General features: G+C 46.4%; 1 protein-coding gene and 1 long non-coding RNA gene across 3 annotated transcripts in view; both read right to left on the reverse strand.

Annotated features, from left to right (window-relative positions):
• The window catches only part of LOC133270244 (uncharacterized), a 255,012-nt gene that overhangs the window by 147,539 nt on the left and 79,806 nt on the right, over nt 1–27,667 (reverse strand). The gene's annotated exons all lie outside the window — the stretch shown is intronic.
• Nucleotides 17,880–27,667, reverse strand: part of MAP2K6 (mitogen-activated protein kinase kinase 6) — a 55,823-nt gene continuing 46,035 nt past the window's right edge. The window contains exon 12 of one of the 2 annotated variants that reach the window (XM_061455241.1): nt 17,880–18,821. In XM_061455241.1, coding sequence (XP_061311225.1) covers nt 18,786–18,821 — 36 coding nt within the window. In that variant the 3' untranslated portion in view covers nt 17,880–18,785. The remainder of the gene's footprint in view (nt 18,822–27,667) is intronic. The other variant, XM_061455239.1, reaches the window with a different exon arrangement.

Genomic DNA, 27,667 nt, shown 5'->3' on the forward strand with positions numbered 1-27,667 from the left:
AGGCATGAAATCAGGGTCTTTGGAGGTCTTTATCAGAATAGGATGTTTGTTTGGTTGTTGTAGCTGAGCTATCTCCTCTGGGTTTACACATAAGCCTGCAGTAGGTTTCCTAGAGATTTATCTGTTTTATTAAAGATTTATTGCATTATTTTCATGCAGATAAAAAAACAGGATGCCTTACACTCCAGAATTACTAATAAGACAATGAGAGCCACAGAACCAGGGCACATGAGCTTGGACACCAGCATCCTGTCCCCAAAAGGTGACTGACAAGAGGGGTGACAGACACTGACCCCATGGGGATGGCCCCCAAAGTGCTCTGCCAGCCCCGAGGACCCACAGATTGGGCATATCCATGGACACAGGGCTGTGTGTCCATCCACATCCCTCTTCAGGTATTCTAACAAACCATGCGGGACACACTGGCCTCATTGTGGCCACTAACAGAGCCGCAGGTGACTTCAAAAGGAAGATGAAAATCCCTGAGTTTTTAAGGAGCAGATGTGGGGAAAGCAGTAAAGCAGAATCTGTGGCCAACACAGACTGCCTGAAATGCCAGGAGATGGAAACTCTGCAACTTAGGATCAGGTTGTTCAGAAGATTTACAAAGCACAGTAACTCATGCAAAACATTTTAACAAACCCTCTGTGTGGCATTCCTCATCAAAAAAAAAAAAAAAACACACATATTGGAGTCAGCACAATGTATTTGATCTTTCATCTGGTTCAAGTTCCATCGTCCTGAATTCAGGGGAAAAAAATGCAGTGATTTGGGAAGATTTCCCAGCATTGGAGTTAGTGAGCAGCATGCCCTGCCCTGCAGGGACCTCTAGCAGAGACAACTGGTGCCACCTAGGCTAGGAGAGCTGCTCTGATTGATAGATAAACCCAGCAGGCAGCAGAGAAATCCCTTTAATAAATAATGGAAGCAAAATAATGCCCACACATACACCCATGCAAACTCATTTAAGGCTTTGACCCTATATATGAATTCAAACATTTCATTACTAAAGACCGTTAACTGAGATCATGAAATATTGATGCAAAGTAGCTGCATGCCAGTAGTAGTTCTCCTATAACTGAAAAGCTTTATATATGATTTCTCCTCTAATAAAAACTTTCTGCTTTTCATTTCTAAGCCTAGGTTTGTACTACTTCCCCAAGGGGTGAAAGAAGCCACCACTGACCCATACCTACATGTCTGGAGAAACCTGCCAACACCAAGGCTCTGCAAAACCTGTAACCTCTCCCTGCTTTATCAGGAAATATAGTGTGTAATAACCCACACTATTGCCAGTTAACATGATTCAAAGATGTATTTCTCATCCGTTCCATCTCTTCAAGACACTTGCTCATTACATGAGCTGATTCAGGCAAAAGTCAAGAGTGAAGCGGCCTTCCTTCCTATCGTGCAACTTGTCGAGACACTTAAAGGAATTTTAGGGAAGCAAACCCACACTGAACATCAGACTGACGGAGGCAGAGAGCTGCCAAGTTATTATTACAGCATTTTGTTATTATTTAATAGGAAGCATCCCAGACATCTTCACAAGTAGGAGTCCCTCGCGGCTATTTTGCACAGTATTTCTTGGATCCTGTGAGTCAGCACTTTATCAACACAGCAATGATATAAAAAATAAGGCTCAAAAAGGCAACAAACAGCAGTAGCAGCAAATTGGAAGTGCTGGGTGCACTTGATATGACAACCTTTATGGGCCCTATGGGAAACAGAGGAGCCCCCATATCTCACAGCTTGTCCCTTCTATCACCATTCCCCTGCCCAAAGAATAGATGCTGCGCTTATGCTGGGTAAACAAGATAAGGTATCCATCTAAAGGAAGATTCTAGTCATGCTGGTGCAATTCCCAACCTCCTCATGGTGGCCATATGAGGGATGAAAACTGGTTTCACACCAGCATTTGCTGACAGGAAAATATAATGAAAACCATTTCCATGAAACAATGTAGACCGCATCCTAATTGGCATTTTATGTAACTACCCCGAAGATCATAAGATTTCAATTTAGCATCTCTAATCACGGCATCGATTGCACTCCCCCGCAGCCACGCATCGCTCCGAGGGCTGCACTGCTGTCCTGCGGCTCCAAATCACACCCGTGGATGTACATTCTCCTCTTGTCAAACCCTTCAAAGCCACATAAATACCAAGCACAGGAAGCCCTGTGGTGGTGGCCATGGGACAGGTTTTTGGGCTGAATCCCAAGAAAAGGAAAAAGGAATTAAAAAGAAACTAAGATTCAATTCAATCCATTGAACTCAGCCACCACGGGTGTGCCAGTAGCTGTTAGGAAGCCTGGAAGTCTTCTTTAATCCTCTTCAAGAGTACCTGGGCCCTGGGACCTCTAGACTTTACATCTTAAGTAAGAGCATATAAGGAAAGGCAAATGCAAGGGGACAGAAGGACATGGCTGTGGGAGATGTGGTGTAAGCATCCAGGCCATCAGTCCAACCTCACCCATTCTGTTTCTCCCCAGCAGTGAGCAGATGCCTCACAGTGAGAACTGAGCTGATCCTGTCCCAGTGTTGGGTCCATGTTTTTAACAATAACAGATGTTTTAAAATGTCTCACCCATTTTCTTGTTGTTTGGCAAGAAGGGCAAGGTCTCAGCTCTCATCTCACATCCAGGGATGTGGTAGCTGAAGCAGAACACCCAGTGTGTGAGACCCATGGAGCTGGTAGCTCAGCAGAAACCCTTGCTCAGTGGTTTGCACTACTACTAATGCCTGCCATTACCTCAACACCTGGAAATGGAAATGTTTGCATGTACTGTGACTTCTAATGAAGCTTGCCAGGCTGAGCATCTTGCTTCATACCAGGAGCTCGTCCCTACTTGGTCCACAAGGTTAACAAAAGCTCATGATGGACCTCTTCTAGGAGCCTCCTCTTCCTAGCAAATGTTTGCTAAGGATCCACACAGCAAAGCTGGACTGAATGAAATGATTTCATATGCTGGTCATGCCCTGCTACTGCTCTTGGGTGAGTATGTAAATAAAACCCATTGCATCACACTTCAGTTTTTAAACTCCTGAGTCATTTCTGTCTAAACATCAGTTTTGGCACAGCATCCCGGGCATGTTCAGCCTTTAAAGGTTGGGGTTTTTGCTTTGCAGTTACCCCAGAAACTGTCAAAACCTCAATTTTAATAAGAACTAGGGGTTGGAAAAAGCAGCAGAGATACTTTTTCTCCCTTTTGCAGGCTGGGGGAGGTGATGCAGCAGTTTGGTCCTGCTCATGGTACCTCCAAGTGTTCATCTATTCCCACAGTCACCCCCAGCCCTCTTTGCTCTGTGTCCTGAGACCCAGAAGCATCCAAGGAAGCTTCAGCACCTCAAAGAGCCTGAAAACACCCAGAGCTGCATTTTACATCCTTCTCCATCCCTCCCTGCTCCAGTCCAAGGCATAAATGTACAACCACAAGAGAAGCATTAAACTCCATGAGGCGGCCGCTGCAGAGCAGGGAGGAGAGCAGCGGGTGCTGCAGTGGGTCTGTGAGCACCAGCAAGAAAGTAGGTCCAAGGTAATGGGAATGAAAAACAAACCCACCAGGTCCCATACCCGGGGCTGTTGTTTCCTCGTGTGAGGTTACTCAGGAAGTTTGCAGCAGGATACGCCGGTGACCTCTGCTCGGGCAATCGCGTTAACACTTCGCTTACCTTCTCTCCCACAATAAATGGAACGTTTCCTCCCTGGGAATCTGGCTTCGGATGCAGGTTTCCTGTGCTAGGGAGCAGCTTAACCCTTTGGGAGGTCCCCATGCTCCCCTGGGGCACCCTATGGTATGTGGTGCAGAAACAGCCCACACTGCTCTGCCCTCCCAGCCGGTCCACTTGGATCCCTTTGGGATACTGCAGCGATGTGGACCCTTTGGCTGCCAGCAGAGCTGTACTCGGTAATGCATGCTTCATAGGAAGAAAGGGAGGAATAAGTAATGAAAAACAAATGAGTTGTTTGGGTTTTTTTAAATGAATTCTTTTCAGTCACAAAATAGACAAAATCCAGGGGCTGTGCACAGTGCACTGCTTAATTCCATGATCATGAAGGACAGAATATAGGGTAACCCATCCCGGAAACATGCAGAGGTTCTACCAAACACAGAATGAAGGTTTGCTAGCCAGAAAAGTCGTCTTCATCATGGTGAGTCTTGTGGCATGAACAACACCTTGGGAAAGCCTTCCCTTTGCCCCAGGAGATGCTCTGTCCTGTTTGCTCACTGCTACCTTGCAACCCCTAATAAGCTTTGGACAAAATACTCAGGGCCTGGGAGGTGGAAATCACATCCTACCCTTGTATTTCAGCCCTGGACATACCCTGGAATGGAGCTGGAGGCATTCTTATTGTCTACCTCTTCGATACTTGCCCTTGCTGGGCTGTACTACTGCAAGAAGGAGCAGCACAGCAGCATCCCCAGGGCTCTGAGGGCTCCTACTGTCTTGTTTCAATTGCACTTTGGATCGGGGCTGCAACAGCAGCTCAAAAACAGGCTCTGGAAAGAGCAGCTCACGCGCTGAGCCATTGAGGATGTTGTTTATGCTTTAGATCCTGTTTTCTTCCTCCCGCAAAGCGCTTCTCCTCCCAGGTGCATCTCCTGTGGCTCCTGCCATGCCGGGAGAGAGGCAGCTTCCTGCCAGTGTGACCCTGGGAGAGGCTCAGCCATGGGTACCCCACTACAGGGAGGATGGGTACCCACTGCAGGGACAATGCCACCTTCCACAGGGATGAAGAGCCCCATCCAAGAGTCTGTGTTGGTCAATGTTGTAAGCTGATAAATAAGCTCCCCCTCATCTCCATGGTGGAGAAAGCAAGACCTCGATTGAAATGATGCATGCTGCTGTATTGGATGAGTTGTTTGGGTTCATGTGGCATCCTTCAGCCTCACTGGGATCCTATGCAACAGCAGCTCCAAGTATCCGGGAGCTCAGGGTGGAAGGGATCACCACCACCATAAGACTCTCTGTGGGTCACCATTGTCTATCCAGCCCTTGAAAGCCCTCAAGAGCTTTCCAACCCTAACTATTCTATGATTCTATAAATGGCTTTAGGTGTGCATGAATGGCTTTAGAGGCTTCTGACGCCGCTGCGTGATTTTCCATAGCAATTATTCCTAATGGTGCTTCAAAATGACAGAAAATGGGGGATTGTCATCTCCAACACACGCTGCTCTGCACACTGATGGTGGCAAGGAAGATGTGCCTGTGGGGACAGTGCCATGGGGAGACAGGCCAAAATGTGTGAGCCCAAGGAGGACATGCATGAGGTGCAGTGGTTCCAACAAGCCCAAGGGGATCTTGCTGCAGCTTGTGATGCTCAAAGGGTCTTTGGAAGGGGGGACATCCACCTCCCACCCTGCCTTTAACATCTCCCACTTCACCAGGGGCCGAGGACGCTGCCTGGGCTGACACGTCCCCTTGTTAGGGGAGGGGAGATGGGAACCGGGCCATGGGCCGGGAGCGCAGCAGCTGCCAACATGGGAATGTTTGAACAAGGAGCGAAACCTCATTTAAACAAATAAATAAACAAGCTGACATCCTCTGGGCCCAGGTTTATGATAATAAAAACAGAGCGCACAGCTTGTGGGAGGAAAATACATCGTGTATTTTCACATCTCCCGTTTCCTCCTAGACCGTCGCAAGAATTTCCTCCGAGTCCATCACTTCCTCCTGACATTTTTGAGCTCAGAAACCCATATCTGAGCCCTGGTGCCCTCTCCTTGACGAGTGACGCAGGAAGAAGAGGCTTTGAAGGATACCTCTCAGCCAGAGTTTTATGCCTGGGTGCTTTGAAGTGCTGGAGGCAGGGCAGAGACAAAGCAGAGGCGGGGATGGGATCTCACCACATCCCAAACTGGTGTTTTCCCCTCTTTCAACCTCAGAACAACTCTGGAGAGCTCTGCAGAGCACATCTATGCAGGTTCATTTACTTCCATGTGGGTCTTCTCCATCCAGGCTTTTCCTATTGATTTTTTCCAGGTATCCCCAATTCTAAGTAAATAGGATGCCTCAGGGACCTGCACTTGCATCTCTCTCTGAGCAAATTCCATCCCTTTGTAATTAAACCGCTCTTTTTCAGTTTGCAGTTGGGGAGTGCATGGAAATATCCATGTCACACTGATATTGCGTGATATGCATCAAGTCAGTGCAAAGCAATGGTTCGGACATGGGTAAACTGAGGCACCAAGCAAGCAACTTGCTTAATCACCACCCCCAGCTCCACTGCAGAGTCCCAAATAGACTCTGGGAGCCTTCTTCATGTAAGGGTGCTTAAAGCTCCCTGTGCTTGCAAAAAGTGAGGATGAAGCATCTTCCTGGTGTCTCAGAACCTCACGTGCTAGCACAGCGCTGAGTTGTTTGCCCTCAGTTGTGAATGAGCTTGCAAAACTTGTGCTAAATCTAAGATTACAGTAAACAGGTTATGGAGCTGTGAGCTGGGATATCCTGGAAAGCCCCAGCTGCCCTGAAAAGGGAAAAGACAGACTAAGGAATGCTATAAGCGCATGCCAAAGTGCTTTAGATTGAGGTGAAGTTGCCCTGACTTTGGCTCTATCCAAGGCAACTTCTTTTTCCCAAAGAGTGGATAATTTGGGCACCTTTGCCCAGTAGGAGTGACCTCCAGCTTGTGGCCCCAAGGCAGTGCCATTCCTGCCACTCCAGCCCCCCAAGCCTGAGACAGAGACCCAGCGGTAGTATCACAGGGGAAAAAAATAAAGTCACCTTGGGAAGAGAATGCTTCCCATTTTCTGGCTCTCAGAGGTGTCAAAGGAAGCAATCTGACGTCGAAGGGCCGGAAAAAAACAGCTTCTTGGCTGATGTTGCTCATGTACAGAGAGGTCACTTAGAAAGCTATCAGTGGCTTAAAAATAAATGCAGCATGGAGGCTGCCATTCAGCGATATCCTGTATCCGAAAGCTGCGAGGGGTGTAAGCAGGAAGAAACTGGAATGACCTTCCCTCCCCCCGCCCCCATTCCCACTGTTTTGTTGTGGGTTTTTTTCCTCTTTTTCATGCTCCTGGCACTGAAATTTCTGCATTCAAGAGATTGTGCTTCATTAAAAATAGGCTGGGAATGGCCTCCAGTGAGTGATGCCTGTCCATGAGGGCTCCCGCTGGCCCGGCACGCACGGGTGCAGGGATGCCCGGGATCAAGATCCGTGCACGCAAGCAGTGCCTTGGGAATTGCTGCGTGCAGCTTCTGTGCTCCCTGCCTGGACATCTGCGGGTGGACGCTGAGCTGAGCATGCACGTTGGCCCCAGGCAGCATGGCAGTGATGGGAGGAGGAGGAGGAGGATGAGCAGCTCCAGGTATTTAATCCACATCCCCATCCTGCCTGCAAAGCAAGTTCACAGATATCCACGTGGGAAAAAAGAAAATCCTCCATGTAATCCATTCAGTTTTCCATAACTGCTTCTCCAGCAGATTAAAAAGGCAGCACAAATACGTCAGTATGGTCCTAAAGCAACAGCAGTTGCTGTAGGGATGGTGAGGATGAGCACATGGGAGGAGAAGCTGTTGCCAGTGATGCAGGCAATGTTCACTTGCTCAAACAACAGCTCAGTGCTAGGAAATGCTCTGACAATGCAGATCTGGCCCTGGTCCCTCCTGTTCTATGGACTTCACCTCTTTCTCACCTTCTTATCTCCTTCTGGGTCCTTCAACCTCCATCAGAGATGCAAAGGAAGCTCTGAAGGAGGGTCCTGGGTTAGGTAGGGTAATGAGCCTTTGGGAAAGAAGCCAAACTAGGGAGCTGTAAGGCTCTGTGGGAATGGGGTGCCTGGGATCAGGGCTTCTCTCCCTTGCAGTATAAATAGCAATGCCAACTTTTTGGCCTGCACCCCAGCTTTAGTGGAGTTTCCCCAGTTCATCCCAGGGATATCCATGAAGGGGATGACTTTGGAAGCCTGGTTCTGCTTCCCTCCCTGCCTGGTAATGCTGAAAAGTCAGCACCACCATTACCAGAATTAGCAAACCAATGGAGGCATATTCCCACTGCAGCAGTGCAGCCATGGGTTTACTAAACCAGGTCTCTTTGCTGGCTCCTGCTTTCCCTTCTGCACCCTGTTCTAGTCATTACCAAACCCTGTCAATACAGTAGCCAACTAATGGCAATGATTGGAATCACCAAGGTAAAAGTTTGCTTATAAACCTGCTTACATTTTCTCCTGAGAAACTTCAGAATACAGGAAAGAATGGACACCCAAACAGCAAAGGAAAGAGGAAGAAGATTTATGTCCTCTATGGCTTAAAGGATCAAAACCGGCCGTGATGTAAAATGTGATCGAGCCCACAATCCCCTTTTGATGTCTGCAGGAAGGAAAGAAGATGCTGAGAACTTTCTCAGCTCTGTGGGTGCCAGCCCTTATTTCCACGTCCAGGGTCAAGAGGTGGTGGAAAACAAAATAAAGCCCAACTGGGAAATAAGAAGTTGAAAGAGCAATTTCCTTCCCTGAGGCTGCAGGGCAGGGGCAGAGCCATGGCCGGGCTTGATGGGATGGGCAGAGAGAGCATGAAGGAGCTGTGGTCCCATCTCCATGCGGTACTGATGGGTGTGCAACACCCGCACAGTGGTCGTGCATGGGGATGGCTGGAGAAGTCCCCAAAGAAGCAATTGGCACCAGTTGCTGCTGCAGGTTGACCTGAGCGTCCCCACCGCGTCCCCGCCAACAATAGTGCGTGATCCCACTGTTCACAGTGGATGAAACCCCTAAATTTAGCTATACCAGCTGTGAGCGGTACGCAAGGCATTTAAAGGGCCTATAATTTTAGACTAAGCATAATTGCGAGACATATTTAATGATGTTATATCTGGGGCTGAGCAATGCCAAATATTTTCCATGGTTATTCATGCAGATCTTTATATGAATTAGCACCAGCCGTGCTCATCCCTCTCCGAAGCTCATTGTACAAGGGAGAGAAGGTGAAGCTGAATTCATTTTACATCACCTGGGGTTTGTGAGAGAAGTCCTCAGACATTTGTCAGAGTAAGGGAAGGAAAATCCCCTCTTGCCTGCGACTGGAGCAGATCCTGTTCATTCCCTGCATGAACATGGATAAATCAATCAATAAAGGGGGTTTATTGAACAGGCCAAGAAATTCAGGGGAATTTTTATCTGCAAACAACAAACCCAAGGGGCTGCTGGGGCCAGGCCAGGGATGGGGTGAAGCTGCCTTGAAGTCAACGTGCTAATGGGTAACAGCTGAGGAAATCTGGCTTTGAGGTCCTGGTGAGTCACTGGGTGAGTTCTGCTCACGGAGCCAATCACTGCCCTCCCCAGAGCCATGAGCAACCAGCACATGCCTCTCCATTGGGATGCATGGCCCTGCCCAGAGCATGGGAGCATCCTGGAGAACTCCTCCAAAACCACTGCTGGGGAAGCTCATTTTGCTTCCAGCCAGGACGGTAATTCCTGCTTGCAACCTGCTGGCAGCCATGACCTTGCTTCCATAGGGATGGATAACAGCTATTCATTTCTATGCCATTTCCAGGGCAGCTCCAAGGTCTCATAAAACACTCCATTTGGGCCACTTTTGCATGGGAGGGTCAGACCCAGTGTGAAAGGGAAGCTCCAGGGAGTGCTGGAATTGCATCTATGCAAGAAAAGCCAGGTCCTGGTCATTCAGTGCAATAAGGTTTTACTGCTCAGTTCATGCTTTAAGCAGCTTATATTATACAGGCTAATTAAGCAGGATATTTTTAAACAGCTCTTCATGTTTTTCTAGAGCAAGTGATGGAAGATAGTGTCTCTTGCTGCAATCTCCATTCTCCATGGTTCAGGCCCTGCCAGGGGTGCAAAAGCCAGAGCACCTTCATTTTTCCAGCCTCCTGTAGGATCACATCTGTTCAAGCTGGTCCGTCTCAGTTACCAGCCTTGCCAGACAGTGTTTTAACTGCTGTCATCTTCAATAAGTCACAGCCAAAACGCTGACTAGATGGGGTTTGTTCTGCTGGCTGGATCTCCATGCTGTCACCACTGTGTGCCTGGTTAGAGCTGATTGCTTGTGATGCCTTAACGAATTCCTTCGTGCCACTTTGAATTATTCCGGGCAATGGAAAACCCACTTGGAGTGCTCTGGGGTGCTCCTCCTGATAGCCAGCACATAGCAGGGACATGGAGAGCCTTTAAACTGCACCTACAACGTGTGTTCATGAATTCTCCAGGCTCCAGGAAAAGAAGTAGTAAAAGAGCTTCAAAAGGAAACTGGTGCTAATGGAGTTTGACACTGGACAATGAGGTGGGCAGAAATTGTTGCTGCAGAGAGGCAGCACTGTAAATGGATATGGAAAGCATCAACCTGGGCAAGGAGGGACCACAAATGAAGGAGGGGGTGTCTGAAAGAGCCTCTCCTGAAACCAGTGCAGGTGCTCTAAAAGCAATATCTTGATGCTTTTGGTGCTATTAAGGAATCTGGGGAATCTAAAGCCACTGGAGTTTGGTAGGAATGTCAATGGACTATTCTGATGTGATGGAGTTCTGCCAAATCAAAAGCCATGATTAGCCTTATTTGAATTGCTCTGGGATCTCCTGCAGAAAGGGCTCCTGGATGGGTCCATTTAGTACTTCCCAAAGAACCTCATGCAGGGTTAACAGGCATTAATAGGCATTGCAGTCTTGGGAAGAGAGCAGAATCATCATTGCTTCTTCTGCACTTTTTGAGCTGTCCTGATTCCCTCCTCTTGTCCCCCACCCTTTTCCTTTTCATCTTCTTGTATTTCAGGAGGCAGAGGAGGAGGAGGAAGGAAAGGGTAATTTTGACTGATGACGAGGAAACAATGTGGTGTAACTCTAGCCAGTTTTTTGTCAAACACTCAGCACCCAGCATCGTTTTCCCCAGCCTGGGGAGGCTCATTTTACCATCCTACCTGGAGGGTGCTTAACCGGCTGCATCCATCCCTCAGCAGGCTGGAGTTTTCCACACTTCTGTGGAAGGGGGGAATTTGTGGCTGGTTTCTTCATGTGCTTTATTTCCAACACAACTTGTCCCATCTGCCATGGGACAGGCTGGGGAGAAGTAAGGAAAAAAAACCAACCTTAAAAAGCCTTAAAAATTGCCATTTTGGCTTTTGGGGCTGAAATATGTTCAATAGGGCACAAAAGAGGAAATGTAGGTCTATTTATGCCAATAGGAAAAGACCAAAATGGAGATGGGAAAAGGCTGAAGAACTCCAGCTGCATTGGAGGGACTTGATGAAACAGGCTGCAGCTCTAAGAATGGGGTTTAATATAAGACAGCAGCAAAGCATCATCAGGAGCTGGTCTGAAATTTCCCTCTGGTGTCTGAAAGGGGTTAAACCTCCATTTGGGCATCACTCCCTCCTCTGTGTCTCCTTCAGCTCAGCTCATGGTGCTCCCTCTTAACTCAGAGATGTCTTTTTACATGAGCATCCTCTCAATGATGACCAAGGAAAGGGAAGGTCATCCAGCCATGCTCATACACAACACTTGATACTCACTGTGTTGAGCGTGAATGGTCTTGGCTGATAACACTGTACAAGAAAGCATAGAGAAAAAGGTGAAGTATCTCAGAGGAAGGACAACTGGAAGAGAGAAGTCATTGTCAGTGCATGAATCACATGTAGAGACAAAGACGTTTGTCTGCATTATGAGTAACACTCCTTCCTCAGCTGACTGAAAATGATTAACTTTTAACAACCCAACTGCTTTTTATTACTGATGTTCTACCAGAGTGCTTTGCACTTGTGAATGTTAATAAACTCGGGTTGGTTTCAGATTTACCTGCGGGTGGTTTCACTTCAAGTGTTTCAGAGATAGAATGTAATTTGCAAACAAAATAGAGATGGTTTTAATATGTTTATAATTAATGGGTTTCATGGACATGTTATTCTCAGCTCATAGAAGCTTTTCATTTCAGTTGTCAAGTTTCTATATTTGATGATTGCTTTAAATGAAACAGTTTGGATTTTTTTGTTTGTTTTTTCTTCTAATTTGGGATGAATAGAAGTTCACAGCCTCTGATAAACTTGTGTGAGAAACTGCCTTGAAGCAGTTGTGTGTTATGCATAAATATTAGGGTCAAAGGGATTATAATACAATTATTCCCTAATAGTCCATAAAAAAAAGGAATTATCGCAATAGATTCCATGTCACCCGCAGGATCACATTGCAATTAGGAACGAAGACCCCACAGTCACTCACTCCAAATGCTTGCTTTGTCTTTCACAAGGTACTAAGGTTGAAGATGCTGGGGCTCAGCACCCACTGCCTCTTTGCAAAGGTGAAAGTTCTGTAACCAAACCATTGACACCAGTGACAGCAAGGATGATGGCAGCTCCACAGCACTGGGCATGGGTGTGAGTCTGCCAGTTTCTCCAGCCAATGTCTCTTTGCCATAGAAAGCTCTAGGAAGTAATATGACTGAGAGGATTTAGGACCTGAATGACTTCTGCAGGTCTGGGCAGATGTGGCCCTGTATCGCAGCCAACCTACAAGAAAATTTAACCCAATTCCCTTGCACTAATCCCACTATGGAAAAAGAGTTTGTGCAGCAAAAGCAGAGAGGGAAGGAGCTGAGTGCTGCCCCTGGATCATTTATCTGCATTAGAGGGGGAGGCAAGAGGCCAAAGGCAGTGGGGCTGGATGCTGTATTAACTGCACAATGCCACAACGCTGCTCCCTGTCACTGCAGGGCATTTGCTTTCAGGGGATGACAACAGTGCCCATCGGAGAAGGCAGCAGTTTCTAAACCATCCCATGCTCTGATCCTTCATGAGCCAGAGGAAGCTGAGCACAGTACTGTCAACAGAGAGGGATTTGCGACTCATTTTTCTCCATTAGCTGCTCAAGCGCTTGTGAGAGAAGTCCCTCTGTCATCACCCAGGCTCTTTTCCCTGGGCTTCGAGGGAAACGTGCTCTCCTTTTCCAAAGCCTGCTCTATCATGAAGTGCATCCAGCCATGGATGTGATAACTGTCGGAACTGCTGCTGGCGCTGGGTTAGTGTTGCTGTTGCTGGAATAGACCGGTTCTCTTCCAAGCACAATAAATGCTGTGACCACCAGCCCCACAAGTCTCTCTTCTAATTAAAGGCTTTAGGTATGGATATTCCAAGAGCTGCTGAGATCTGATGGAAGCGGGACAATGTAAACACCTTGGAAAATGCCTCAGTTTCCAAATGACTTCCCCACCATAGTAGCTGCTCTACCAGAGCAGAGCAGCAGTGAAGCCAGTGCATTGGCCATCACTCTGCAAAGCCATCAGGGAGATGGAAAAATACGGCGTATGCCTTCATTCCTGATCATTACTGATCAGCAGCCGTCCAGAAACTTGGTCACTGAGAGCTAGTATTTTTTTCTCAGCTTTTGTATATAGGGGTGTCTATTACTGTTATTGATTCCTGTCCTATTCCACTGAAATTCCATTTCTAGGATGGGTTATAGCACCTAAAAAGCAAAAACTCTTCTTGCTTTATGGGCAAGTGGAAACATTTGATTCACGTTTTCAGTGTTCTCTGTGGATTTCACCTTTTCAGTGTTCCCCCTGGATTTTCCTCTCCCTGACCTTGGGCATTGCCCAACAGGAGTAGTAAAAACCATTCTGCATACTTTGACGTTATCTTCTATCAAAGAATCCATGAGGCCTTTTTACACTCATTAACTAAACCTCATGTGCTGTCTGGGAGGTAGATCCAGGCTATCCACCTCCATTCACATTGCGAAAGGTTAACTGGCTCATTGGACCTCACAGAGCCAGGCTAGCAGGTGCCCTCACGTTCCTGGGACCAAGTAACCTTACACTGGTGCTGTTTGCTCTGAAACCCATTGCAGACCACACAGGGGAATCAAGTGAGCAGTACCAAAAAAAAAACCCTCCTACCTATATCCATCATCGCCTGCTTCCCCTCTTGCTTTTCTTAGCATCCAGAAGAGAGAAAGAAGGGGGGAAATAAAGAAATTTAAAGGCAACATGAAACCACTCCACACTCCCAATGAGAAAATAAAAATGGATGTTGCAGGCTCATGTGTTCTATACGTTTCCAAATATTTCCATCTGCTCCTGAAATTTCCATTAGGAGTTGCCAAAAAGTCTTACAGAATTGTTAACACGATGGTAAATTTAGATTCTTTTTATGGAGAGACGTTTCCCCACCCTCTTAAAAGTCTGGTATCAATTTGTCCTGTCACTGATAAGCCAAAGGTATTGCTGAATTTGCCCTTTTGCCCTGCTCGTGGGCTTAGAGACCCCCTCGCTGGGATGGGAGCAAAGAGGCAGCTCCCATGTGGGGAGCAGGTCCAGCTTCACCCCTGGATGCACCCCCCTCTATCTCCCACTATCAGCACAAACAGAAATACATTGCAAGGAGATTCTGAGCCATCTATAGCCAGTTCCTCAGCCATCACCCCACCGACCTTCAGTTTGGGACTCCCAGGTGGGTCCTGCCCATATCCCAGCCCCTCATTAAAACCTCTGTGCTCAGCAGGGCTCAAGGCAGCTCTGCCTTTAGCTGGAGGAGTTAAGGTAGACATATCCCCACCACCTGCCACAGTGCAATTACAAATGCAGGAGCTGGCTTGGTGGCTTTGCAAGGGGTGATGGCAGAGAATGGAGCCAAGCAGAACTGGGGACCAGAGGGAGAGCATCCTTTAGGGGTGATAGAATCCAAAAGAAAGAGCAAGATGAGTTGGGGAAAGCAGGGAGAAGCTGCAACACCTCCTTGGGTGTGCACTGGCTGCCGTGAGGATGCTGTTTGCCATGTTGGCCACATGGAGTGGATGCACACATGGATATTTACACGTGCAATGGCACCCCACAGGCGCAGCTCTGGAGCAGCACCTTGATTCACATGAACTTATGTCATCAGGCTGTTCTTTCAAGGATGGTTTGATCAGAATTCCATTGCTTTTTTAGCAAAACAGGGCATTCTTTCCTCTTGGAAAGTGCCTTTTGGGGTTGGCTTTTGTGTGTGCTCCATTCAGTGAATTAACAATGGCATCATTCAGGGCTGATCAACCTGTTATTAGAGTACCCCAGCAAGAGCACACTGAGTACTCTCCAATATTCTGTGACCATTTAATAATAGTCCTGCTCCCACAGCATAGCAAATAAGGGCCGTTTTCCAGAGGAGGCACTTAATAGAGATTAAAGATTTGGAGCCATTACAAAAGGGCAGAAAGCACCACTCGCCTCTCCAGCAGGAGGAATGATGCTAAAGAACTGGTGGAACTCAAACCTTATACAGCCTTGCTGTATGGCTTAGGCAAGACACATCCTTGCTTTGACCAATTTCAGAGCCTTCAGTGTTGCTTTCCCTGCCTCTTGGCAAAGCTGCTCCATTTCCAGAAGCATTTCTCCCTGCAGAGAGGGATGATGTTCCCCCTTTCCCATGTTCCCAGGCAGTTCTGCCTCCCCCAGTGACCCTCCATCTACCGGCATTAAACACTGTACCAGGGTTGATTATCAAAACCCCAGAGCAAAAAAAACCCTTACAGACACCTTTAGCTCTTTGTAAAACCCTGCTATAGCACCTAGAGAAGTGGGACTGCAAAATGGACACTGTAAGGATGCTATAAATCATTATTAATGTAAGTTTTACTCTGGTTAATCTTCCTTAAGGAAGGAGGGAGAGATGCACGTCTGTATTCTTGCTCCTGGGGGAACAACATAACAACATCGAAGAGAATTAAAGATGCCTCATTTCATCCTTTCTGCTTCTGAGACATCCCCTGCTGTGCCCCAGAGCTTTGGCCATCCTGGGGGATGCTGCTCTGCCTGGCTTCTGGCATACCCCATGAGGCACGGGCACGGCCTGAGAGGGCGAAGCAGTAAAACCGCAGTGGCTGCCTTTAGACACGAGCCGTTCCCACTGGAAGGAAACCTATTTGATCCCTTTCTAACCCCTTCCCTGCAATTATCCTTATCATATTTCCCTCCTGGTGTATTTCTTCTTCGAGAGCAACATCCTCTGCTCTGATCCCATGCACAGCATTGCAGGGAGTTCTGAAGCTCTGAGAGACCAACATAAATGTATTGCCACCTGCAGCCTGCTCGTGAAAGAGCTGCTAAAACCAGACTTGCAGGCTGGTATTGACCCTGCTGGGTGCCTCCATACCCCTGGGTTATTCAGGAATAATGAGCATCAGCCCTTGCCTCATCATTGTATAAGTTAATTCATCAACTTCATTTCCGATTTTAGAGCTTTGTCCAGAGATGTGAGCTGGGAGGAAAGAGGGAAGTTTTATTCTGACTTCATGCTTGGGCAGTATGACTTATTAATCTCTCTTGCCTTATTCAAATCAGGGCGAAAGTGATGCGGTTAATACCTTCCCTGTTCTGAATGTCCATTGTCAGAGCAAAACTTCCTTGCCTTCAGTGCTAAAGGCACACAGGGATGCATGGCAACTCTGCAGACACGGGCAGAGAGCTATGTGTTTTAAGTAGTTTTATCTCAAACCATTCATATTTCATAACACTTTTCACTATTAGTGACTGAGCTCTTATCCAGAATTCTTTTTCTTCAATATTTAAGCAAAAAATATATTTGCCTGAAGAAAATGTCAAAAATTTGAACAGATGGGGATTTTACCAAAAGACGACTGTTTTTCCTCAGAAATCCTTCTATTCCCAAAACCTCCACTAAAGTTTCATCTCTTTCAGCAAATTCCGGTAGGGGATTATAAATTCAAAATAAAAAAATACAGAAATTTCCTACGTTGAGCTTATAAATGCCACTTTACAAGCTTTTCTGGTGTCTTAATGGGAGCCATGTGACCAAAGTTACATATTAGAGGAAATAGCCCAAAGGCCCATATTATTTTACAGGTATATTTTAAATGTAGAGGATTGCTTTTTCAAATTTTAATGCAAGATGTCAGTATCCTTTTTTAATTAAAAAATTACTGAGCTATTTTGTCCCCCCATTTTTTAACAGGGCCTGCACTGCACCAGAGAACCAAGTGCTGTCTCCAGCGTCCCCAGCGCACTGCAGATGGCTGCACCAGGGGTATTCACATTCCTTTTCCTCCCTGTAAGCCCTGACAGCATTGCTTTGGAAAGGGTTTTGTGAGTGCAGCACCAGTGATGTTGTTGGATAGTAACAGCATCATTAAAACACATTTGGTACGCTTAAACCCCGCAAACTAAGATAGTGACCATAATGGCACATAATAGTATGGGAGGGGGAAGCTCTCTGCTAAGACTCCCCCCGTTATATGTTATCAGTTTTAGTGTCACAAGGAGCCCTGAGCTCTCTGGTCCTCACAACTTGGTCCTTGTAATTATCCCCACTTCCAGCCCCATCTCTTCTTGTTTGTCCCTATTGACAGTGCTGCTATTGAATACCCAGTAATGGTTTATAGCCTCCAGCAATCCTCCCTCTCTGTTTCTAGCTCAGGGAAAACACAGCAGATGAGCCCAAGCACTATAAAGATTGGAGGCCAAGCTTTCTAAAGGCAGTGGTTCCCTGTAAAGCCATCAGTGGAGCTCATTCGGGTCTCATAGGGTACACACCAATGATGACCCAGTGATGGTTTCTCTGTGTTTGTATGGTGCTAAACATGGATTCCAGATTCAGTTGGCAACTAAATCCACCTGCTGTCAGCAGCTTGAGGCTGCCCTAGGGAGAAGATGTACTGCATCAGGTCCAGGAATGGTATGGAAGTATCCTTCTCCCTGGGCTGACTTATGCTGGTGTGCTGGTTTTCACTGGGATAGAGTTAACTTTCTTCACAGTAGCTGGTGTGGGGCTGTGGTTTGAATTTGTGCTGGAAACAGTGTTGATAACACAGGGATGTTTTAGTTACTGCTGGGCAGCTTACACAGAGTCAAGGCCTTTCTGCTCCTCACCCCACCAGTGAGGAGGCTGGGGGTGCATAAGGAGTAGGGAGGAGACATGGCCATGGGGATATCCCACACCATATATGCTCAGTATATAAAGCTGGGAAGAGGAAGGAGGGATGTTCAGAGTGATGGTGTGTGTCTTCCCAAGTCACCATCACATGTGATGGAGCGCTGCTTGCCTGGGATGGCTGAACACCTGCCTGCCATTGGGAAGTGGCAAATGAATTTGTTGTTTTCCTTCTCTCATGTGCAAAGCTTTTCTTTCCCTATTAAACTGTATTTACCTCAACCCATGAGTTATCTCACTTTTACCCCTCCACTTCTCTCCTGCATCTCACCATAGGGTTCAGCTGCCAGCTGGGGTTAAACTATGACCCAAGGGAAGGAGCCACAGCTGCGATCAGTCCCAGCATACATAAGCTGCCATGAGATCAAGACGTATCCCTCAAACAGTCCATAGAAACCTTCAGTGGCACCAATTTCACTGTAAAATATTTGCATGTTTTCAATTAGAACTTCACCCAGGCAGGCCCACGAGGCTCTTCGCAATACTGAGGCTGTGTGTAAGGGATGCGTTATATCCTGCTCCTAAGCATTGCCTGGTGGGCTGGGAAAACACTGGGATCTCAAGAGTTAAGGGCTGTGGGGCTGGGAATGAATTGACATCTTCCATCTTCGTATGATCTCAGGTGGATACTTTATTTTCTTGTCTGAGGAGGTTTATTTTCCTCCAGATTGATTGGATGAATTGTGTTCCCAGAGATCAGAGAGTTCAGATGGCAGAGGATCCTCTTACCAGAAGATGAAAGCCAATATAATCAACTGCACAACTTCAAAACATGCAGCTTGTTCTTGTTGGCTGCGCCTAAGTTTTCCCTGCAGAGAATCTGTCGACAATGATTTGATATCAATCCAGTAACAATCCCTGGTTTCTAATAATAATTTGCACTTCAGTAGAAATGCTCATGTGAGGCTCTGAGAACATTTAGCAGATGGTCATTAGTGAAGCTCCCCAGTTCTCCTGCAAGGAAGAGATAACAATTATTAGCCTTGTTTTACAGATGGTGACACTGAGGTGAGGCCCTGGAAGGTGAAATAACTCTCCTGGTTTTCCATAATGAGCCAGTGGCAACAGATCTATGAATGAAACCCAGGCATCCTGCTGCGATTACTCCACAAACCCTATATCCTTATCTCTTACAGGAAAACGTGGTCAAAGAGGTGAGCCTGGAAAGCAAAAAGCAAACGGTTCAAAGGCAGGATTCATGACACATTTCTGGAAATAAGGAATTAGGTCTGGGTCAATAAATAACTGGAAAACCAGGGGGACGCAATCTGAGAGGCATGTGAAATGAGGATGGATGGAAAAGAAAGAAGATAATGGAAGGGAGGGGAAGGAAAACAGAGTAGTTCTGACTGTTTATTTCCACTCTTGGTTTCAATCAGTGTTGTAAAATTAAAGGTTAGGGCTCTGAAAGAAAGAAGAAAGCGAGCTCCATGTACTCCCATGGGGTATGGCTGATGGGTGAGGCTTCAAAGGCGGATGGCTGATAACACAACCCTCCTCCTCACGTGTCCAGTGGTACATCACCCTGCATCCAGGGACATCAGCCATGTGCTGGGTACCACAGAGACCTGCCTCTCCCTGGGCAGGGCAGGGAAACAGGGCTGGAGCTCTTGGGAATGTCATCGGTATCCGCATGCTATCAACCACCAAGAACTCCAGGTGCTGGCTGGGATGGAGAGCATTCCTACTGCTTCCCGGAGCCGGCAGGAGGTCAGCCACCGAGCTGGAGGTGTGTGGATGGGCGCTTCAGGGACTAATTTTAGCTTTCACTTACACTGTCTACTCCTTTCTCACCCAGAACGTCTGGGCTGCTAATAGTGATGGACTGGCTGATGCTACAAACCACCCCGCTAACATCACACATGCGACGAGGGGAACGCAGCCCAGCTAAGCTGGCCCAGCGGCGGAGTTTATAAAACAGCCAAATGGAAGCCAAAAGACTCGAGTTTAATCCCTCCAGTTAAGTCATCTAGATTCCTTCTCGCCACCAGCCATCTGATCTCAATCAACAAATCCTGGCCTTCGTCTCCCAACCTAGCCGAGAGTTGCAATGCTGAGGCCTGAAGTAATCCGCATGCAAAATGCTTTAATAACGATTCCTTCAAGAGGGAAATTTATTATTATTATTATTAATATTATTATTTCCCAAAAGCACTTTAATGTGAAAGTGGTAGGCAAACAAGAGAGGTGTCTTACTTGTTTGCCATGAATAATTTGTTAACATTCTGTAATGGTCTTTCATTCCATTTTAATACCTGTAGTTAATAGAAGCATATTGAAAGAGACCTATTAACGTGAATACCAATCATTGGGTATTAAAATGGGATGCTTTTTTAGGACTGAAAACACTTCCAATTTGGCTGCTCCTCTCATAACTTTAGTAGGAATTGGCAAGTAAATGAAACAGAATTAAACAGCTGTATTTTTAACATTGGTAAACTACATCACCCCCTAGATGCAGTGTATTCTTTGCAATACATTGCTTTCAGCATCGTGCCATGCACTTTCTGCACCAGAGAGCCAGAACTGTAACCAAAAGGGCATTGGAGTGCTAATACGTGGCTTTGTACCAGGAAACACCAGGGTAATTTGAGAGAGCAGAAGTGATGTCTGCGCTGGCAAGATCAAAGAGGTAGTTTGAAAAGCCATATCCATGAACGCATACATGGCTGCTGCTATTGCAGGTGCTCCTGAGGGGCAGAAAGCTTGCGGGGCTGGCATGGAAATTGGGATTGGGGTTTTGGAGTGCTTCATTAGGCATATTTGCATTTTGGAAGCAAATATCGCTGAGCACACAGCAGGGATCCTAAATGAGAGGAGGAAAGAGAAGAGCAAGGAAGGGAGCACTGTGCTGCAGTGGCTGGGCTAACTATGATAGTGTTTTTCATGATACAGAGAAGCTCATTGCAAAGAAGCGTGTGTGTCATCTCAGATGCTCTTATCCATGCCTATTTTATCAAACCTAATTGCCAAGTTTCCTGTGCCTTGTCACAGCCACAAGGGAATCACACAACAGTGGAGCCAACCTGCAGAGCGAGAGCTGTATTTGAACAGGTACAGTGTGTGACCTGGAAGAAAACCCTGCAGTTTCCCCAGACCCTTGAGCCATGTTCCTGAACAATGTCACCATGGAGAGGTATGAGGAAAATGTCATTTCTCAGGCCAAAGTCAGAAATCAAAGTTGAGTTCTAGATATTCAAGGCTATCTTTAGCAAGAAGAGTTGTGAAACACATCTCTCTCCCATTTTATAATCTCTAACGGCTGCAAATTGTTTATCCCTTGGCATTTGATTTCTCATTATCTCCAATTTCAACAACCACCACAGATACAGGAAACAAGGACACATTCAGTGGATGAGACACTTTCCACAAGGGCAGGGATATTTTTCTCTCTGAGTGCTGCTTGTTATGCCAGAGGATTGCTCTACAATCCTACACCTCCAGTGTGGGAAAGTAACTTGAAGAAGGACCATATAAAAGATGCACTTCAGGCTGGACATGCTTAAATGCTGTCTTATGCAGGACTGGAGTTCCTTTTTAACTGTAAGGACCTCAACTTCCACTCTTCCTCACTGCAGTGTGAAGTTAGTGGTGATAACACAGGGCATTATTTCACTGTTTCCTTTTCTTCACACATGAAACACTATACAGCAGGCAGAGAGACAGAGGGAACAAGCTCTGCCATTTCACCAACTAAGGTAATTGCATTACAAAGCTCAGCACAGTTTACATTACTGTGCCATGCTCAATCAAACTCTACCCCAGAGGTGCACATGAACCTCCCGACTATTCTGGGGGTTGGCAACTGCTTCAGTCCTCTTACCCCTCTTTATTCAATTGTTAAATCTGGGGGCTTTTAAAACTGGTGGGAGGCTGAAGGCAGGGCCCGGCGCATTGGAGATGACAACAAAAGAGGCTCCGCAGAATTGCTTTTGGCATCTCGTGTGCGTTCCGTCTACATCTTCTAAATTACTGCTGCGCTTCAGAGATAAAAATAGGTTTGTATTTGGAATTGATTACAGGGAGATAAAGCCCTAATATAAAAATTACCGATGCATAAGCATTCTGAACATACAAGGGTAATTTGATTTGATCAAATGAAAGCGTGGCTCTTAATTCCTTGCTTTCAAACAGAACACACATGCACTCACACAGGCACCCCATCGTGCAGATAAAACTTGGGCGGCTGTTTTGCTTAGGATTCCCAGAAATGGTGATGTGCCTCTTGCAGCTCTTCTCTACAGACGTTTTTATGGCAATCTCCGTATCACCGGCATTCCCATCACTGACGCCGGGTAACATTCCCTCGCAATCTCAAAGCCTTCAGCTCCGGCCACTGCGCTTCTTGTGTGCCACAAACATCGATTCCTTTCCTGTGCCTTTAGAGGTTATTATATTAAGTGGGCTATTTTTGTTTAGTCCATCCTTTAGTGCACCAGCTCTGCAACTTGTGCTTTTCAGCAGAGGGAGCTGATATATTGTTTTCAGCAATTCTAAGATAAATGGAAGCATAATTTTATTTACATGAGAAAGAGGGAAACAGCGATTCATGTTTCAATATGACCCCAACCAGGCATGCTTTACTCCAGCAAAATGCTATCTGACTTAGCCTAATAAATTAAGGGTGAAAATTGGCTTCGCATCATGACAAATGCACAACCTAATAGTTAACCTCTAAAGAAATGCAAGGCTTAATTGCAGATAATAGTGATGGGGCTGGCAGTGGAATCTAGGGTTGGATCCAGGACCTGGGGAAAGACAGAGAGAAGCAGCACATCTGTTTTCCAGCCTGAGAGCTCAGGCGCTGATGGCTGCACAAACCCCACTGGCTCACTTTGGCCACATCATTGCAAGGTGCTGAGTGATCCAGGTGCTTCCAGCCCCAATGGGATATGTTGGTATCAGTCCCGTACCCTGAGGCCATGCTGTGCATGGACCCTGTGTCCACTTACAGCCCCACATCCATGCTGGAACGTGGCTTTTTGGGGAGGGGAGAAGGAACCCAGCGGCTCTGGTCACCCCAGAGCCCTTCCAGAGCCAGGCAGGAGCTGGTGCTTTGATGTGGGCTGGATGGGATGTGGCTGAGTCTGCCCTCACCAGCCAATGTGCAGTAACTAAAACCAATTGCACAAAGACTGACAATTACTTCTGTGGAGCAGCTTGAGCACTCTGAGCTTTCCCCAACGTTCGATCAGCTGCTATGAGGAAGGCGAGCCTCAAAACCCTTCCATATGACCAGCGAAAGCAGCACAAAGTGCATCCCCAACAACCGGTTGTACTTCCATTGGTTAAACACACGTAGGCTGAGAGCACGTTACTTTTAAATTCATTTATTTACTTTTGTGTACATTTTCCTTAATTTGACTGACATACCATCGCTATAAAGATGCCCTGCTCTTTGAATATTGAATCCAAGACCACTAGTTCAAGTGTGGTTATGAAAAGTCACGGCAAACATATGACTGGAAAGAGGTGGTTGGTTTTGACTTCCAGGCAGTTGTTTGAAGCGTTTCATAGATGCACACAATATCCAGCAGAACACACGCACACACAGTGCTGAGTTTAAACACACACACACACGCGCACACACACACGCACATCTGGAAAACGGTTACAGTGGTTGAAGTTTCCAAAAGGTGTACTGTCCCCTCCTCTCAGCAGCACTGATAAACCTTTGCATATCCTGAGAAATAAAACTGAAGTGTAGGAAAGATAACCTATTCCATCGGCACGATTTGGGGCTTTTTTTCAAGTTAAATATATTCTCCCAATCTAATCTCTTCATTCAAATGAAGAGGGTGGAGGGGAAGGATGTAAGGCAGTCGGGGTTAAAGAATACCAGTTCCGTTGTTCCACCAATATCCTTGATCCAGCACCACACGGGTCCTAAAAGCATCTCATTAACACAACAGCATCAAATAAAAGCCTGGTCTCACTGTCAGTCTCCTACTATCTGTCACCTTCATGGTATGAGGAACGGCTCTGAGATGAATGAAGACAACACAGGTTATGAGAAGGGTTTCAGACAGGGCGGATGCAATGCTATATGGGTGGGCAGCTGGGAGACCACCGAGGTACTCTGGAGTGCATGGAGGACCCTGTGAGCTTTGTAACATCTGACTGATAGAATTTCCCCCGGCTGCAGACAGGAATAGGAGCTCAGAGCCATGCTCATGCATGGGCAGTGTTGCCTTTTGGCCACTGGCTTTGCACTGCTAAAAGCCTGGGCAAAGCCTGAGGGGACCTTAACCAGCACTGATAAGAACCTGGGTGCCATCTCACAGAGGTGACAGCACCTCGTTTCTTCCAATATACCACTAGTACATGCTCACAAGAACCAGTCAAGGCAGGGAGAGTCTTTCCCAAAGCTATTTCTGGACCAATCCATCAAAGCTGTGATTTTGGGTCTTGTGTAGGCTGTGGGCAGCTTTGATTCCAATGAGGACAAAGCTTCCTCAACAAGGCTAAAAACTGGAAAATGCTCATATTGCATTGTGCTGCCTTTTACCCTAACGCTCCCTTTTCGGTTCCTCTCATGGATGTGAACACCAGTGCTCTTCCCGGTGAGCTCCCCAGTGCCATGCGCTCCCTCGCTGCCAGAGGGGTTGTGTGAGGTTACAGGCTGCTAAGTAGCAACAGAGGAAACAGGCCAGCAAAGACTTAAGACAACAAAAACAAACACGAGGCAATTAAAAGAAGGATGGGAGATGTGGTCTGGTGTCCTTCTGCCAAGAAATAAACATTTTACATTGCCTTTTTCTTGTAAAAACACTTGCTTTGTGTGTTTTACATCTCCAAAATGGTAGACTCGCTGCACCCACCCATGCACAGCACGTGCACCCACACACACACGCATGCATACACACTAATGCACACACGTTTCCGGCTTTGTGGAGCTACTGGATTTACTTTGAGACAAGTTTCTTGTGCATTTTGACAACTTACTTTGAGACAAGTTATTTGCAAGAAGGCAAAGTTCATGCATGGCTTTGACAGCTCCACTTTCTCATAAATGGTTTTTGAAAAGCTGAAAGCAAACGAGGGCCAAAGCTCCATTTAAAGTTCACCTCAGATGCCTGAAAAGCATTTATACCCACATCCTTCTGAGGTCCCTGCTTTATGAACTTCTAATGAATTCCACATTCTGCTACCCAACGTTTCTTATACATAGGGGGAAGAAAAAACAAACCAGAAAACCAATGCAAGCTGTTTGAAAACAGATGCACCACAGCAGCCAGGCTGCCCAGGAAAGTGGTTGAGTCACCATCCCTGGGGGGGTTTAAAAGACGTGTAGATGTGGCACTTAGGGACATGGTTTAGTGGTGGGCTTGGCAGTGCTGGGTGAATGGTTGGACTCGATGATCTTAGAGGTCTTTTCCAACCTAAAGGGTCTTATAACTCTGATTCTTTGTCAGAAAGGCTGGGGTGGCTTTTGAAGCAGCAGAGCAGCAAGGCACCTTTGCAAAGAGGAGAAAAAGGACAAAAAGCTGATGGTTTTGAGCTCCAATCCTGCTTGTCTCATACAGGTCACGCTTACAGGATTTCACCTCGATATCTCTTACAGAGCAAGAAGAAACCATTCATTAGTTGCTCCACCATTTGTGTAGGATTCGTGCCCTTCATACCCAAAGCAGACGTGGTCAGAGGGTGCCTGGGTAGCCCTCAGCCCTGCTTTAAAGCAGTCCTGGCAACCCAGGTCTCACTGGCTCAAGGTATAGAGGAAAGCTCCATGCAATTTGATACAGAAAAGCCTGGCATGAGACTTGGACAAACCAAGTTTGTCATAACCCAGATTTAACTTTTCAGGTGGGAAATTACTGTTTTCTCAGCATTCTGGTGCACTTTTGGTTAATGGTCTTGTGACAGCATTTTCACCACTGAAACTGAACCCTGATGCTAGTCAACCCCCCCTTGAAGGAACAACTACAACCCAACTGATGCTTTTCCTATTAAAAACAAGGGCGAGAAGGGTCATTCAGAAACCTCCAAGATACTTAAAAGAAAAACTTGAAGCCACAGTTTTTAAAAGGATTCCTCATCCCTAATTCTAGGGCAAATCAGGTCACTAAAAAACCCCATCTAAATTGCTATAAATATGATTTAAAATAAGAATTAGCCATCTACTGCCATTCACCATCCCAGCCGTTAGAGGAGACAATACAGTGATTCCATATGGCTCAAAGGCAGGCTGGGAGATACCTTCAACACACCTTGGAGAGTACAAGAAATGGATCAATAATAAGTAATTGGAACAGGAGAAGGAAAAATCAGCCTTCCACGTGTAAGGAAAAACAGAAACTTTCACAGTTATAAAACAAATGACGTTACTGTAAAAAAGTCCTAAAACTAACGTAAAACAAGGACTTGCATTACAGCAGGTTGGAAAACCTTTCTAACATGTTCAAAAGCCATGGGTGCTTTGCCTGTGTCCTCTTCAACACCAACAGACCATTGGGAAGTGGTTCCTTTTCCATTGTCCTTCCCCATCTCTTCCATTATTTCTAGCTGACAGTGTTCAGAAACACCCTGTTTCAAATTTACCACCATCTCAAGAGAAAACAGATTTCACACCTTCAGGGAGAAGCTCCCGAAATTTCATCTATTTCGATGCTAAACGGGGATCTTTGCCAATAAAATGGCAATTCCCGAAATTGAAGATTTCTGACATTTTTAGACAGTTATTTCTTTTTCCATGAGAAACGACAAGTTTCACTCCAACACATTTCCAGTGTGCGTGAGACTGCATTTAGCCGCTGACTCCCAATATATTGCTGTTAAAAAATCAATGGGAAATTCCAACCATTTCATCTGTTGTGACTATTTCCACCAGCCCCACTGGCACGGTGACAACTGTGCCACTCGCTTCACACAGGGGAAACAGAACAGTGGCAGAGCTCTGGAAATTCACTTCATACATAGATATAGAGGAAATGTTTGGAGCCAAACCCTGGTTTTGGTGATCCTGTGTTTTGAACCAGGCTTTTTCCTGCCTGTAGAGCCAGAAGGCTACCAAACAGCACGGCCCACATTAGATATTTAGGCTCATATTAGATATTTAGGCCCATATTAGATACTCATGCCAGACTTACAACTAAATCTGGGCTAAATGTGGCTGGAGAGCTCTGCAGCTGCACCTGTCTATGTGAGAATTAGATCCTGACTTCACAGCTATGGCAGCGACTGTAATTCATCTTTAAACACACCTTTTTGGCTCTTATGAGGCACTTAATCTGTGTCTCTTCACTCTGGCTGCATAAATCAAGGACACCTGGCTTTTCCTGACTTTTCACAGTATCCATCCTGAAAGAATCCATGCATCTGAGCTGAGGAATACCAAAGGCTTTCAGATATTGTTCCAGGACAATTTGAGATGCCTGAATGTTCTTTATAGAGGGGGGAAAAAACCCAAGACGTGGCAGACTGATATCTCCATCACACAAACCCTGGGGGAATTGTCTCTACCTATGTTTTGGAGGCCCTGGCCATGCTGGCTGCCAGACTGCTCTCTCCAGCCATCAGACAGACGTTGGCTGCCTCTTACTGTAGCACTTATCTCCATCCACCTTCTGGCACAGTTTGGTGCATGCCCTTGCGTGACGGGTCGCAGTGTTCTGGAAAGACCACGGTTTGATCTCTTTATTTCCTACAAAGGAGTAATTATCTGGGGTAAAACCAGACTAAATTAGGATAAACCCTGAGCTGGCCTGAACGATTCCTGTAAGAGAAACCAAACAGGAACATTCCTCATTGATCCAGTAATACTCGGGGTGTGTTTCCCCTCTTTATTCAAAAATTACACT

Source organism: Pezoporus flaviventris, unplaced genomic scaffold (genome assembly GCF_033815535.1).
Source record: "Pezoporus flaviventris isolate CSIRO_AGI_PZ_B2104156 unplaced genomic scaffold, CSIRO_AGI_Pfla_v1 ptg000020l, whole genome shotgun sequence".
Classification (NCBI taxonomy): Eukaryota; Metazoa; Chordata; class Aves; order Psittaciformes; family Psittacidae; genus Pezoporus; species Pezoporus flaviventris.